Raw genomic sequence first — 16,124 nt, forward strand, 5'->3', positions numbered from 1 at the left:
TCTTTTCCCCATGCAAGGAGGGCAGGGATGAACACTGAGGAGAAACTAGAGGGATGGATGAGGGGAATTTTTGGAAGAATGTTTTTCCCAGACACATATCTTGGCTGTCAGTAGTTCAAAGTGCAATCCTGATCCCTTTTCCAGCAGCCTTTCTGAAACATATCTCAGGCGAAAAAGAAAGCTACAACAAGATAAAGAAATAGGTGAACCTGCTGTATTTCCTGCACTGCATTAACATGAAGGGAGTGTGGGAAGGGCTGAGAGCATTTGTTGGGGTGAGAGCCAGCAGAGAGGAGCAGAGCTGAATTTGCAAATATTCTTCCCATCAGCTCCTGGGCTGTCCAGCTGGGAGCTCTTGCACTGATTTACTGCTGTCCTTCCTTCAGCCTTTGGAAATCAATCCACTGACAATTAAGGTAATGTCTGGTCTAATATTTATTTCACACTCCCCTTAATGGACTGTCAAACCCCCACTTTTCGAAGCAGTGAGACTGTTCTGTTTCACAGGAGGGCTGGAGCTCTGGGTCATGCTTTTTCCCCTTGTCCCTGTTAAAGCTGAAATCTCTTGTTGGAGCTTTCAAGAAAATTGCCATGCAGCACCATACCTTAGCATTGTGTTCCTGGTGAAGAAGGTGTAGCTTTTGTGCTACATATCCCCAGACATCCATTAAAAGAGAGCTGGAGCACAAAGGGGTAGCCCTGGCTGCCTGCTGGGCCCCAGGAGCTCTGTGTTGGGCTGGCTGTGGGCTGGGAAGACAAGAAAGCTTTGCTGCCCAAGAGCACGTGTTCTTTTTCTCCACCTCCTGGGCAAGTGTGCCCTGAATTTGCTCTGACCTGCGTGTCTCTGCTTGTGTCCCCAACACTGAGAAATTTCCCCAAACTGCTGGGAAATGGCTTCTTTGGGGAAACACTGCAGATGGCCAGAGGCACCAGAGCAGGGGGCTCTGGTTCTCAGCTGTCAATCCACCTCTGATCTGGGATCAAACTGTGCACCCTGTTTGGGGGCTGGCCTACCTGGGGGGCTCTGCAGCTCCTGGGCCCCGAGTTTATCAAGGGTCAACGTCCCCCAGTCAGACTGGGAAGTGCAGGTACCTGAGGGGTCTGTGTAGATCACCCCACCTTGAGGTAAGGAATTTAGCACTGCAGCTTCTGAAATATCTAACTCAGATGCAAAGTGCAGGATGTTTTGGGTTACCAAAATGACCTTTAGCTAGCGCTGCCAGAAGAATGTTAAATAATAACAATTTTCTGCCCGTAGTTCTCATTCCTCCTCGTATTTTTTTCGCCAGTTTCTAGGTCAGATTCCCCATTCCGCTGCTCCTGCGCTAGAACAGCGCTCAGGTTTGCACAATTGCAGAGGAGGGAGGAATCTGCTTCCCGAATCCCGATCTTCCCAGTAGCCTTTCCCGATTCTTCCCTTCCTCCCAGCGTCTCCTGCTGGGGGCCCACCCCAGGTAGGCTGCGGGTCGGGGGCTGCGGCAGGGTGGGTTTGGGGAGGTTGGGGGGGGTGCTGGTCCCCCCTCGCCGGGCCGAGGGTGGGACGAGGAGGCCACCGCAGCTCCCCCGGGGCGGGGGGAGGACGCTGCCCGTGTCTCGCAGGTGTGGGCTCGCCTTCCCTTCACTGCGTTTGGTTATTTATCATTCCCCACCCCCCCCCTTTTCCTCCTTCCCCCTCCCGCTTTTCTCTTACGCAGTAGGAGCAGCCCGGCAGCCTGGCTCTGCCCAGCCGCCCTCCGTCCTCCCTCCCTCTCCCTCATCCCTCCCTTTTCCTTAAAAACGTGGGCTCCGGGGTGCAGCCCCCTGTGCTGGCAGCATCCCTTCCTGCGAGAGCAGCCCTTTCCCCTCCTCCACCTGCTGAGCCCCCGGCTTTGTCCCGTGTCCCCCCCATCCCCCGGCTCGGGGGTGCTGGATGTGGCCCCGGCGAGTGGAGTCTGGTCCGGAGCTGCGCTAGAGGGGACCTGCCGCAGGTACGGAGCCGGCTGGGGTTTATTGCCAACTTCGGGCTTTTCCTGCTGTTTTGTCGTGATACGGACCGGTGGGGTCGTGCCGGAGCCGCGGTGGCTCTCGGGGTACACGGGCGTCAGGGGAAGGTCTGGGGGCACAAAACCGCATGTGGGGGACTCACCGACCCGCAGGGATGGGAGAGGCAGGTGGGAACATCCAGCCCCTCGGAGAAGGGATGATGTGTGCAGCCGGCACGTCCCCTGCGCCGGCGGTGTGGAGATGTGCGTGATCCCTGTGTGCTCGGGATGCGCCAGGCTCTCAGGGTTGCATCCCATTAAAATGCTCCTGGGGAGGGGGGCTGTGCTCCTCGGCAGTAAATCATCCTTCTCCCTGGTAATAAATCACCCTTCCCCGGCGTTTCTCATGCATTCGCCTCGCTACAGTCCCGCGCCACCCGTTTGATCAGCAGATTTTAAAGCTGTCTCTTGCTGCCCCAGGTCCTTGGCGCAGGCTGCTGCTTCGGGATGGACCCGCTCTTCCCTGCCCACATTTTTGAAGACCCTGACCTGAGGAAGCTGCTGAATGACTCCTCCATGCTCAACCTGAGCTTTCTGCCCAGCAACTGGTTCAACAACAGCACAGGGGACGGTTTCCTGCCGCTCAGCATCAAGATCACCATCGTGGTCGTCTACTCCATCGTGTGCATTGTGGGGCTGGTGGGCAACTGCTCCGTCATGTATGTGATCGTCAGGTAGGACACCGGGGAGGCTCCAGGGAAAGCTGGGAGCGGGGCAGACCTTCCCTCCCTCAATCCCTGCTGCGGGTAAAGCAGGCAGGCGCTTCCCTGGGGCTTGAGATGTGCTTTAGAGGTAACGATGTGGCATTTGCTTTATTGTTTTGGTTTTATCTGTTTTTTTCCCTTCCTAGGCTGTGATGAAGGTTTCTGCCAGTTTTCAGCTGCCCTCTGGTGCCTCCTAAAGTTTAACCCAGAGAATGGAACAGAGTGAGCAGATCTGCTCAAAAAAAATGGGGCTTTTAAAATTTTTTTAGGGAGCTGGATGTCCCTGGGGAGGGTGATGTGCTGGGAGCATTCCACTGCCAGGGTGTGCTGGCTCCTTAATGGGACCTCTCCTTCCTGTGCTGTGTCCGGCACCCCAGCTGTGTTTGCAGGTGCTGCTCCATCTGGGAGCTGGCTCTTTCCAAAGCTGAACCTTGTTGCAAAGGAAAGAGCCTGCTGGGAAGCTTCCTTTTACTTTTACAGGGGAAAAATCACAAATGTAAATCTTCCACCTCTGTGGAGCCTGCAGACTTAAATAAGACGTGAGAGGATGCTGCAGAGTTAAGGGCAACTTCTCTGGCTCCTTGTGCTGAAGTCAGGAGAATGGGGGAGACTTTTGCAGAGGGACAGCACAGAGCATGCACCACTCCATCCTCCCTGCCAATTGTTGGCATTTTGAGAGTCCCTGTCTGCTTCTGCTGTGGTTCAAACTCTTCTGTTTCTGGGAATCAGAAACCTTGTTTGCCCTCTAAGTACAGAGTAAGTTTGTGCAGCTCTTAGGGCTGTAATTATGTTCAACCCCAGCATCCCCCTTCTGATCCCTGCACCCTGCGTGTTAAGGAGGGAGCTTCCATTTTATCCACATCTTGGAGCAGATTCCTGGTGCAGGTGGATGCTGCCAGCACAAGAAAAGACAGGCTGAATCCTCCAACAGAAGATGACATTGTTTAGCAGGTATTCAGGCACTGGTGAGATTGTCTTGTTCCTGCCAGGAGCCCAACTGCTTCCAAAGCACCTTTCTCCTGAATAACTACAACTTGGCTGGGGGAGATGCTGCAAAATTAGGTCTTTGGTATCAGAGGTTGGTGAAGGGTGGTTAAATCTCTGCTCCAAGGATAAAGTGACATGACTGTTCATCAGGCTGCCTGTCTGTGCTCTGTTAACTGAGGAGTTTATGGCAGGGAGAAGGGATCCCCTTAGCCCTGGGGAGTCTGCAGATGCAGAGAGGAGGTTTGCAGCACGCTGGTGCCATATCTGAAGACCTCGTGTTCCTTCCCAGTGTAGTAGCAATCACTGGAGCAGTTTGTGGGTGTGTGTAAGTGTGTGAGTAGTGAGGCTCTGGAAGCTGGAAGCCCTTGTCTGATGATGGTGATCATGATGTAGCTGCATGGGAATGCCAGCCCGTGTGCAGCAGAGGAAGGGAGTCCTTACCCCGTGCATGAACCTTAATGTGTGCAGGGAGAAGTCTGGGCAGAAATCTTTTCCCTGTTTGCAGAGGTCTGGTGGGATGTGCACGGCAGGATCCTGCTGGCCCTGCTGATCCCAGGGCTGGGACTGGAGGATCACCAGTAACCCAACTGTCCCAAACTGGTGTCCTGGGCAGGGTGGACCTGTGCCATGGCTATGCAGGAAAAATACTGGCTTCTGCTCCACACCTTTTTTGACTTCGATACTTTCCAGTTGGATAAAGGCAACTCAGGAAAAGAAAGTGGGATTTAGCACTGGAATCCCCCCTGGAATTTACCTCATTTTGTGTGTGTCCTCTAGTTTCACAGTTTTTAAGCAATTGAAAACTGAAGACAGGGTCTGCCTCCAGTTGCCCTCAGGCTTTTCCATTTCTCTATTTCCCTTTATTCAGAAACCCCATATATATACATAAAAGCCAACATAAGTTTTTATTATCTGGGGAGTCCTTTTTTGCGATTCACCTCTGTTTTTTCCAAAAAACTCGGTGAGCCTGGAGAGCCCCCTTGTAAAGTGTGTGCTGGGGAGGTTATAACTGAGCTAGAGCACATGTAGGAGCTGCTGTTCCCCATCCGTGTCCCCTGGGAGCTCAGTACTGAGCTGAGACCAACACTGAGTTATAGCCAAGGCAATGACCCTTGAGTCGATGAGTAACAACTTCTGGTTATCTCTGTCCAGGATTCTTCTCTCCTTGCCCTGTCTGTTGAGGTCAGGAGCAGGTGTGAGGATGAATTGGGCTCAATATCAAACTTTTGACCCTGGCCACGTACACAGATTGATGCAGAGCTGCCAAGTGGTGGCCCTACAAGGAGGATGCTGATGAACTTCTCAAACACAGGTTTTTCTCCTCAGATTCGAGCTTTGATGCTTCACACCTTGAATAGCACCTGGTTTTCAGTAGGTTGGAAGTTGGTTGCTGGCAGGTCCACACAGGGTTTTGGGGCTCTTAATGATAAATCTCTTCCATTAATGGAAAAATGATCGACAAACCCTCTGTGATGCACCCCTATTGCTGTAGGTAATGAGCACCGCACACAAGCTTTTTTCTTTCCATGCTTCAGCAAGGATAATCAGGCTTCAACACATTACACAGCCCATAGGAAAATTTTCTTCCAGAAGAAGACTGGTGGTGTTACAGACAATAACAGTTTCCCAGTTTTGAGGGAGTTGGGAAATAAATAGGCTCTAATACCAGCATTCGAGGAAGTTGGAGGCCTCAGGATAGCTCATTTTTTTTGTTGCTCCTGAATGAGTTTTTTGCAGCACCAAGGGAAAAGTTTTTAAATCTGGTATTTCACACAAAAGTGCAGCTTCAAATCCTCCTCTAGGTTTTCCTCTGTGTTGTAGAACCCAGCCTACATCTCTATTATATTTGGAGTGATTTAACATTTGGAATGATTAATTTATAGAGACAGTCATCATGTGACTGTCGATCCCTTCCAGTGCTGAGCAGCACTAATTGGGTAAAATGGAGAAGGGCTCTTGTGAGGAACACGATTTCCTGGACAGTAAAAGGCCTATTGTGGGAACCTGCCTCGTCTGTGGCTTTGTTCTGCTGGCTCATCCTGGAGCTCCTTGCCAGCAGAGACGATGCCTCCCCTCCCTCCTCCTTCTGCTGTTTGCTCTCTTCTGCATATATTTCCTGTTCTGCTTCTTAATGAATGTGAAACAAGGAGCTGAACAGAGGGTTTGGGGGGAGAGTGGGGGAAACCAGGCTGCTGAAATCCCTTCTAGCTATTAACTGAAGTCTACAAGGCTGCTTGCCCAAGATCTTTGTTTTTAGGAAGGAAAGCAAAGGCGAAGGCGGATGAATTGTTGGCCCCGGGGGTGGGGCTGGCTCATGGGGCTGGAGATGGTGCTGACCCAGGTGTTGTTACAGGGGAGTGACAGAGGCCCCAAATCCCTGCCAGCCACTGGTGTGCCATGGGAGGGACAAGGTGCAGCTTCTAGTCCAGGGAGTCTCTGTTGTCTCCAGCTGCTGTGATGCTGAGCAGTGGGGATCTGGAGGACTCCCTTCCTCCTGTTCAAACCCCCATGGGAATGCTGCCTCATTTCTTGGGCAGCAAGAAATTGCTATGGCAGCTCTCTGTCGGGAGCCTGGCAAAATCCTGGGGATGCTCAGCTCTCTCTGTGGCAGAACACATTTCAGAGCATTTTGAGCAATGTTTTAGGCAGTTTAGTGCTGTCTAGGCCCTTTTCATCTGCTGCCTCCAGGTGAAGCTTTAGGAGGAAGGATGTGATGGGAAGGTGCTGCATCATGAGCCTGCCAGGGGATGCTGTGCCAGCTGTCGTTCTGCTTGAAAACTGCCTCAGTCCCCGAGAATAGGGGTGAGGGCAGCTGGCTGTGATGAGACAGGGGAAATGAAGTTAATTATGACATTTCAGAGATCCTGATTCCTTAATAGAAATCTCTCTAAGGGAAAAGCCTGGACCGGATGTGTGTCTCAGAGCTGAAATGAAGTGAGTGCTTCACACAGTGGGGACCCAGTGGACACGAGTGGGGCCATCTGAGACCTTTGTTGTCTCCAGGTCTGCCTCTTAGTTTTTCCTTGAAACATAAAATAAACAGACACAAATTACTGCAGCTTATAGAGGAATGAAACCCACCCCAAGGTCTCTTTGCCCTGGAAAGTGAGCGGAGCCAGGGGAGGATGGTCAGGTGAGCAGGAGGGGATCCTGCTGTGATAATGGCTACAGAGGACAGGTCTGCAGTTCCCTGATTTCTGGGTCTGCATGAGTCCAGGTGAGCTGGGCTCAGCCACATGACCCACGGTAACCACATCTGGCCCCTGCTAACACAGGTCCTGTAGCTTCAGGGTGTGTTGGAGGGCTCTTTGTTCCACCTGGCTGTGGTGAGGTGGGTGAAAGGGAGTTGCCCATGTGCAGTAGTAACTCTGTGATGTTCAACATGGGACTTGGTTCCCAGTGTTTTTCAGAGACTGGACAATTCCCAGGTGCATTTTGGACATGAGCAATTCAGCAGAGGCAGATCTGACCCACGAGCAGGGATAAGAGCATCCTGCTGCAGGGTGGATGCTGATGAGTGCCCTTCTTAGACCAGAGCACCATTCCTGGTGTCCAAGCACCTGCTCAGGGATGTGGGAGCATCCCTGGGAGCCCCTGGGTGAGCTGCTGAAGCCTTTGCAACAGCAGCTACAGAGCCTCCTCCCTTGGCATGGCAGCACCATCCACACTGGTCCCCAGAGAACACCTGGAGCGCAGGGTGGGGCTGGTTTTTCATAGCTGTCCCTCAGACAGAGCAGTGAGACTCAGGGACAAGAAAACACCAACGTGTGTTCTCATCCTGGCTGGCTGCAGATTCCCTAACTTTCACCTCCTAGTCAGTCCCTGTCTTGCTGGGTAATTTATAGGCTTTTAGGTGCCTTGTTGGTGGTTGCTTTTGCTGTAGTGTCTGGCCTCAGAGTGCAGACTGATTTAAATTTGTCCTTCTCAAATTCTGTGTGTTTGCTCAGGGCCTGTTGAACCATTAAGAATAAATCATCTTAAGCTGGCCAGAAGTTTTAAGCTGAGGGGGCTCTGGGATGGTGATCAGAGCAGCAGGGATGCAGAGAGCACAGTGTGGGCGGACGGCTGAGGAGACACAAATCATGACAGAACGTGCCAGATCAAATATCAGCTTCACAGGACCTGAGGGCTGGGAGCAGGCTGGGAGCAGAGATGGGAGAGAAGTGGGGCTGATTTCCACCATCACAGGGTGGGAGCAGCTCAGTAAAAATCCTCCTTGGGCCTTTTCTGCTCTTTTTTGCTTGTCCAGAGATGGGGGCAAAGGCTGTCCCTGCTGCCGGGGTGTGAGGTGGGGATGGAGGGAGCTGCTCAAGGTGAACAACACTGTCTGCATCCTAATTAGCTGAAGCTACACATATTAAAATCAAGAGGCTCCAAGAGGCAGAGAGCTCCTGGAAATAAAGCTCAGGGTTCTGCAGGGCTGCAGGCTTTGCTTTGGTCCCTCTGCCCCTGGTGTCTGCAGCTCTGTTTTGGGCTGTGGGTTTGCTGCAGCCAGCTGGTCCTTAGCCCCAGCCCTGCAGCCTTGCTGTGGCTGGGTGGCAAAGAGGGAAAGATGCTAAAACAGGAGGTCTGCAGCTCACCCTGAGGCTCAGCCAGGGGCAGAATCCATTCTTGTGAGGAACAGGTCCTTAAAGCCCAGAGGGTTTTTCTACCTACCTACCCTTAGTGACCTGCCCTTAATCTCCTCTCCCAGATTGTGTGCTCCCCTAACCAGAGGGTCCACTTAACAAAAAGGAGGGGGAAAATGAGTTCTGAGCTGATATCCAGGTGTTTTTCCTCTCAGGCTTCAGCATCCGAGAGAACAGGAGAGCAGAGTAAAGCAATTACTGTTGTGATAAAGGGGGAGCTGGATGGAGAGCTGAGAACCACCCTGTGGGAGATGCTCCATTAGGAAATTACCTCTGTGGCAGAGTGCAAGAAAGTGGCCCAGCAGGTAGTTAATGTCCTCCATGGAATCCACAGGCTTATCTGCAGCAGAGCTGTGTCATGGAGGAAGAAACTGATGTGCCTCCTAAAGCCTCAGAGTTTAATTTGTCTTTTTTTTTTTTGTGCAGATTAAGAGACAGAACACTCTCAGTTCTGGAGGAAAAGAAATAGACATTAATCCACAGAGAAATGATTGATTGATTTCTGCGTGTACTGAACATTCTGGAATTGTTTGGGAACATTGGTTGGTTGGGACAATGACTGTTGGCTCTCAGCATGTAGAGAAAGTGGTGTAGAAGTAATTAATTAGGTGTAAATTAATTCCCCCCCCCCCCCCTTTCAAAAGTGCAAAATAGCTTTAAATTCCACTGGAAGATGTGTTGAAGGAAGTGGTGGGACAGCCACCTCAGTGTGTCCCGTGTGGGAGAGAGGGAAGGTGGCTCTGCTGTAACCTCGAGGAGGTGGTGAGGAAGGAGGCAGAGGAGAGGGATCTGTGCATTGAGGGCTTTTGCAGGGCCAGGCAGAGCAATTGCACCTGAATTCATGCTGACAAGTGTCTGGGAGGAGTGGGGCTGGAGGGATGTGGGAGGGAGCTGAAGGTTTGATCTGCACACCCTGAGTTCAGGGCTGGCTGAGATGCCCCAGACTTCTCAGTCCTGGGCACACAGGAATGTGCAGGGAGGCAGCTTTGACCCCCATGGATGCTGGATGGAGGTTGGAGGTGGGTGAATTGCTGCTTGTTTCTCCCACTGGTCAATGACAAAAAATCAAACCCAAACAACCTTTAAGTTTTTCTGTTTTGCAGTGAAGTTGCTCACCATTGCTCAAATTTGCTATTCCCTTGAGTTGTAACATCAGTGAAAGCAGTCAGGGTTAGAGGCGTGTTGATGAATTGCCTCTGGCTCCAGCCCTCCTGGCAGGATGGACTGCAACAAACTTGACCTTCGGGAAGCTTGAGCCAGCCCAGCCAGGTTTGTGGTGTTCAGGGGAAACTGCAGCTCCCAGGAGACCTTTGCCTTTACCTTACCACAGTCTTAGGTGACTGAATAACTTCCTAAAGCCTGAGCTGACAATGCTTTTTTTTTGTGAGAGCTGATAAAACAGTGATTTCATTTTAATCCCCCTCTGCTGACCTGGAGAGGAAAGTGAATCCACCCACACACCCACCTCCTCCCCCTGTGCTTTGCCACGTTTATGTCAAGTGCAAGAATTCAAACAAGAATGGAAAACTTGCCCACCCTGAGATGCTTCTCTGGAGTTCAGGGCACTGCAGCTTGCTGTAATTCTCCTTAGTAAATCCCAAAGCTTAAAGCCCTGGCAACTGCCTGGTTGTGTTGGATTTGCAAAGTGCTTTTGCTCATTCATTCCATCACAAAAGGAAAGGCACTGGCATTTTCCTTCTACTGCCTTTGGTTATGTAAGTTTATCTGGGCTGGCTTTCTAAGAACCTGTGATTGATTTCTGGGCCAGGCAAAGCCTCACTCAGGCTTGTGCGGGGATCTCAAAGTATTTCCAACAATGTTTCTATCAGTGATCACCTCCAAAATCTTCCCTTGGCTTTCAGGGTCAAACGTAGGATCATTTGGTCTTGCTTTCTGAAGCTGCTTTCAGACCTCTGATAGGAGCCCAGCTTAGAGCTCCAAGGCAGGTAAAAAAAGACTTCATAGTCTGGATCGTGGCTCCCCTGTCTGCTTCTCTTGCAAACCTGGCCACGTCACCATGTGTCCCAGCAGGGTTCAGAATGTGCCAGTGATAATGTTCTGCCAAGGATTCAAATCATTTATCAAGAGCTGAAGAAGCTCAGACCCTCAGGGGAGGGCACAGCACTGAGAAGGGCAGTTGTGGGTTTGCTTTTCTGAATCAAATTGGCAAAAAGAGCTTTTTAGGTCAAATCAGACCCCTTAATATTCTAACACATATCAGGCTGAAAATAGTGCAGCAGTTTACGGTAGAAGCGTTACCCTCAAATGAACTTGCACTCTGTTAATAACATCATTGTCTGCCATTTTTGGCGACGTTTCTGCTAAGGCCATTAGTAGAGTAAATGATGGATGAGCTGTAGTTTTAAAATTATACCTATTTGAGCTCTTATTCTGCCCATGAGAGGAATATCCTGGAGCTGAAATGTTAGATTCAGCCACAGAGTCACTGTTGAGCTTCCATTTCTGCAGATGCTGCACGTCCCCCTGGATAGGTGGTCACAGCTGGCTCTGCATCATTTCCCAAGTGTGAAAAGGAGATGATTGCCATTAGAGCAAGGTGACTTTCTTTGGGGCAGTCGGTTCATGTGGTAAAAGTAATACTGAAATGACAAAAAGTCTTTGAAGTAGAGTTTGACTCGTGACTTTATTCCTTTCTTTAGGAAGAACCATTGTGATGTTTTGGTTTCTGATTCAAACCTAGCTCCTCAACAGTTTTTGGCTGACCAGGGCTGGCCATGTTGCCCATTCTGATTTGACAGCTCACATTAGCCATGCTCTCTGGCCATGAGTCCACAGCAAATGGCTGATCAGCTTACCCCTGCACCTTTCAAACCAGCGTACTGGCTAAAGCTCTCACCAATACTTACAATAATGAAGCCATAGGTAGTGAAATCCTAACTTGGCCCTATTGAAGTAATTTTTTGAGAAACACCATCTGAGCCTCAGGCTTTCATGGTGCTCACTGGCAGTCTGAGGGAATGATTCTCCTGCCCATGGAACTGACTGTGGAGGGATCATTTTTGGTGTTGTAGGAGATGGGCTGATCTGTGTGGGAGGTTGAAAGGTGAGTGTGGCCAATCTCACTACGTAAGAAAATACAGCACCTCCTTCCTAAAGGAGCAGAATCTGCTTCAGTAAAGTTCAGTGTCTGACCCATCAGGGCCAGGTGGAGCTCTAATCATTGCTCATTCCTGCGTTTCAGATTCACCAAGATGAAGACAGCCACCAACATTTACATCTTCAACCTTGCTCTGGCTGACACCCTGTGCCTGATGACCTTGCCCTTTCAGGGAACAGACACATTCCTGGGCTTCTGGCCCTTTGGCAATGTCCTGTGCAAGATCGCCATCTCCATCGACTACTACAATATGTTCACCAGCACCTTCACGCTGACGATGATGAGTGTGGACCGCTACATCGCCATCTGCCACCCCATCAAAGCCCTGGACATCCGCACGCCCCACAAGGCCAAGGTGGTCAATGTTTGCATCTGGGCATTGGCTTCTGTCTTTGGCATCCCGGCCATGGTGATGGGATCTGCAGAGAATGAGAACAATGGTCAGTACAACTGCATCCCGAGGGAGGGAGGTGCTGGTGGACAGGAGGGGCCAGGGAGAGGGGTGCCAGTTTCATCAGTGGGGTGAGGTCTCTGCTGTAAAATCATCTTAACTCTTCCCTTTCTGCCCCTGCCTCTCTGTATCACTGCTACTGCTTTTCTAGTATTAAACATAGAATTGGATTTTCCAGTATTAAACATAACATTGGAATTTCCAGTATTAAATGCAGAATTAGTATTTTCTAGTATTAAACAGAATTGTTATGTTAGGTTGGGAAAGATCTCTAAGATCATCAAGTCCAACCATTAACCTAACTAACCTAAACTAATCTGCATGTGCAGATGCTTTTCTGCTTGATCTGTGTTTGCTGATCTTCCTTTCCATTTTATTTTTTTACTCTTGCAGAAATTGATTGTCTAATTAAGCTCCCTTCTCCCGTGGACTACTGGGATCCAGTGTTTGGCATCTGTGTCTTTCTCTTCTCCTTTATGATCCCCGTGTTGATCATCACCATTTGCTACAGCCTCATGATCAGGCGGCTCAAGAACGTCCGTGTCCTCTCGGGCTCCAAGGAGAAGGACCGGAACCTGAGACGCATCACCCGCATGGTCCTCGTGGTGGTGGCAGTCTTCATCGTCTGCTGGACTCCCATCCAGATTTTTGTGCTGGTGCAGTGCTTGGGTGCCAAGGCAGAAAGCGAGCTGGAGCTGGCCATCTCCTGCTTCTGCACCGCGCTGGGATACGCCAACAGCAGCCTGAACCCCGTGCTCTACGCCTTCTTGGATGAGAACTTCAAGGCGTGCTTCAAGAAGTTCTGCTTCCCCACCGCCTTCAGGACCGAGCTCCAGATGTCCAACAGGATGTGCAGCATTGCCAAGGATGTTGCCTATGCCTGCAAGAACTCAGAGGGGACTAACAATCCGGCCTGACTAGGCATGGAAATCCCCATGGTGGCTGTCGCCCAGCAGAGTCCGACCACCCCCACGTCAGAACTAACTCAGATAACGGCCCTTTAGCAGGACCTCAAAACTGAGAGGTGAGAAACCAAGGAAACAATTTTGGGGGTTGGGAAAACCGGATACTGCGAGAGCATGCAGAGAAAGTGAGCCCATTTGATGCATTTTTAATTCCAGTGCATCCTGCACTATGGAACATGTTTGAAATCAGCCCTTTGATTCCTGCAAAACCCTGGGGTTTGCAACATTATTGAGAGTTTGGGAATCAAGGGTTTAAAATAGGCATTGCTCCTGGGGCTTATGCTTCTGCTGCTGGGAGACAGACAAAATGTGAACTCTTGCATTGCTTTTGTCCTCCCTGAGCGGAGATGTTAACGTTTCGTGTGGCTCACCAGGCGCTCCTGTGCGGGTTTTCCTCCTGTGCCATCGCTCTGAAATCAGACTTTGCTGCAGCCAAAGTGGGCAGGAGCCATCAGACAAAACCCAAGATCATCTCCAGGATGAGTCATCGTGCAGGGAAGGATGCAGGGAGGGAGAGGAGGGAGCTGACGGGAAGAGAAATTCAAACTGCCTTCAAACGCCAGCTCCTGCAGATGGGATCAGCAGTGAAACCCCCTCTCAGAGGGGAGCAGAGGGAGAGAAGGGACTGTCAGAACTGATGACGTAGCTCCAAAGAGGAGGAAGAAAAAAGACCGAGGAAATGAACACAATTCCTCATTTACATGCTGCTACAACTTTTTTTTAAACTCTGTATTTCCAGTGTAATAATGGACAGAATGTGTCTGTATATACATGTCTGTAGTGGAATAGGTGCAGATACATGTAGGATTTCTCCTTACCAAGCATGCCTTCGGCATCTTCCTCGGTGAGAGGAGGAAGGAATGAAGTGGCCTATAGACACATGTATTTATGTCTTGGGGAAAGCCGTTTGGGAGAATGGCAGCTCTTCCAGAAGACATGGACATTCCTGGTGGGAGGAGGCAGCCTAAACCAGTGCCACCTGCTCCACATGGGATAAGCGGGCACAAACCATACAAAACGTGGGGTTCTGTGGTTTGTTTTATGTTTTTAACTGAAATGAGATCCACGATGCTGAGAGCACGTGGGAAATGCTGCCCAGGTACCAGCCTTCCTGCCAACCATGGATTGATTTTCCTCTCCCAGAGTAGGCCAGAGCTTTGTGCAAAATGAAATGTCCTGTCATTTCACTCAATAACAAAAGCTTCCCCAAAGAGTTTCACCACCAAATGCCCTCTGTGCTGGGGAGGGCAGCAGGCTGGGATTCTCCCTGTAGCACAACAGCCCAGGGAAATCCGGGCAGTGGTGGCCAGTGGTGCTGACGGGGGAGCAAATAACCAACCTCCACCTGGAGAGGGGAGGTCTCTCAACTTGAGAACCAGCAGCGTTGTCCAGACTGTACAGATTCCAATGTGAATATATTTCTTGTGCTCTGGTCTATGAGATTCTGTAGTTTTAATGCATTGATTTGCCAGTATTTTAATGCTGTCTTGTTCTTTATATATGCTGTACAAAGGAATCAAATGTTATATTTCTATGTAGTGTTTCCCTCATGGTTGGGCTTAAAATATAGATGCAATTCCAGTGTTCCACGTGTAGGACCCAGATCCCTTGTAAACTGCTCAAGCTGGGAGGATTCTGATGCTGATTAGCATTTGATTGGGAATCTGGATGGATACCAGAGCAAACTTTGCAATTAGCACTTCCCCTGACCAATCTGGAGGGAGGAGGAAATCTGGGCACTTTAAGCACTTTGTAGTGGATGTTAATCCCTGAGCACTCACCAGAAAATCCCATATAAACCCCAGGCATGTGAAGAACAGCTCCTTGAGAACTGCATTGCTGGCAAGCTTCATCCATGCCTTTGGAAAAACTGGATTTTAGGTGGGATGTTATTTGTGGGTGCAGTAACAGCATTGGGCAGTGAGTGATCTTGGGTCCTCTCAGCCCCTCTGCTGTGGGATGGTCTGATGGGGTCTGGGAATGGTTGGGGCTGAAGCTGGGAACTGATTGCCGGGCTGTTCTTACCCTTAGGGAGCAGGAGAACATTCATTGGTGGCTGGCTGAGGAACAGCCCCCCTCCCTTTGTTGTTCTTGGCTGGGTTTTTAAATAGATTTATGTCCTCTGAAGAAAATATACCCGTGTTTGGCATTTTTTAAATATGGATTTTGTTATAATGACTATGCTGCAACGATCTTATATATTCAAGTACTCAATAAATGTGTGTTTTGGGTATTTCCATGGCCCTTGCAGTGAATGTGTTTAGGCATTCTGTTCAATGCTCAGTGGAGTTTGTTGTAAGAAGAGCAGCAAACACCTGAAAGCAAAACTTTATTGTACTGTGCCTCTGGAGTTACAGGCTCATGGTCAGCTGGATGGCTTTAGTGCTGGCTCTGTAATTCCCTTTGGAAGTGGTTGTATTGGTGTGATTTTTACAACTGCCGCAGTGTAAATGACAATTAGGTGGCTACTTGTGTGCTTTAATAAAGGACAATAAAAACTCCTGTGCCTTGAATGATAATCTGGAAGAGTTAACTGGGTGGATCGGGAATGTCTCAGCCCATCCCTTTTAAGAGAGACCAGTGGGAACTTTTGTTACACAGGAAACTTTGTCTGTAGTTAACATAGGAACAGAAGATGTGAAAATGCTGGAAATTGGGTCCCTGGGTCTTGCAAAGGGCAGCTGTGATGTGTAGCCAGGGCAGCAGTGCAGGCAGCTGCTGCTGTTAGAGGTGAAGTCTGCTGAAGGATGAAAACAAGCTCTTCCCACATCCTCTCCCCACACTTCCCTGGAGTTATGGGGTTAAGCATGACCTGGGAGAACAATAAATTGCAGAACTGCTCTGAAAATAAAGCCAAGGCCATATTCTGTAGGAAAGATAGATCAGCCAGTGAGATGTGCAATAAGGAATATTGATAAGGAATATTGATTTCTGCACAGAGATATGGGAACCCTCTCAGGAGAGGGTTTTTTATTAGCAGTGATGATTTTCTTCTTAAAAAAGAAAAAGTAAATTGGTGAGAAAAAAAATGGAAATCTTTATTTTTCTTCTAGTTCAATTAATTATAAGTATCCAGGGGTGGGTTCTTACAGCAAAACCATAAACCAAAGTGCTTTATTCAGTATTATGAGATTTATTAATGTGCTAAGTCTTCTCTCTGCTCCTATTGGCTGAAATCAAGTGCTGTAAGAGGCTGAGGAATGGATGAGCTGGGGACTGAGCTCTCCCCCAAGCAGCTCCCTGGCTCTTG

At 49.7% G+C, this 16,124-nt stretch overlaps 1 protein-coding gene across 1 annotated transcript; it reads left to right on the forward strand.

The window, feature by feature from the left end:
• The first annotated feature begins 1,313 nt into the window (after window positions 1-1,313).
• OPRL1 (opioid related nociceptin receptor 1) lies at window positions 1,314-15,387 on the forward strand. Its single transcript, XM_039563699.1, has 5 exons — window positions 1,314-1,454; window positions 1,695-1,967; window positions 2,442-2,695; window positions 11,543-11,898; window positions 12,303-15,387. The coding sequence occupies exons 3-5, from the start codon at window positions 2,469-2,471 to the stop codon at window positions 12,824-12,826; spliced, it is 1,107 nt and encodes a 368-aa protein (XP_039419633.1). The 5' UTR covers window positions 1,314-1,454; window positions 1,695-1,967; window positions 2,442-2,468; the 3' UTR covers window positions 12,827-15,387.
• Window positions 15,388-16,124: the final 737 nt, after the last annotated feature.

This window comes from Corvus cornix, chromosome 20, assembly GCF_000738735.6.
Source record: "Corvus cornix cornix isolate S_Up_H32 chromosome 20, ASM73873v5, whole genome shotgun sequence".
Taxonomy (NCBI): Eukaryota; Metazoa; Chordata; class Aves; order Passeriformes; family Corvidae; genus Corvus; species Corvus cornix.

Bases quoted from the DNA above. Each gene is read 5' to 3' on its own strand.
- OPRL1 (XM_039563699.1), top strand. From the start codon at position 2,469: ATGGACCCGCTCTTCCCTGCCCACATTTTTGAAGACCCTGACCTGAGG. The intron at 2,696-11,542 runs GTAGGACACCGG...CCTGCGTTTCAG, and splicing joins GTCATGTATGTGATCGTCAG to ATTCACCAAGATGAAGACAG. The intron at 11,899-12,302 runs GTCAGTACAACT...TTACTCTTGCAG, and splicing joins TGCAGAGAATGAGAACAATG to AAATTGATTGTCTAATTAAG.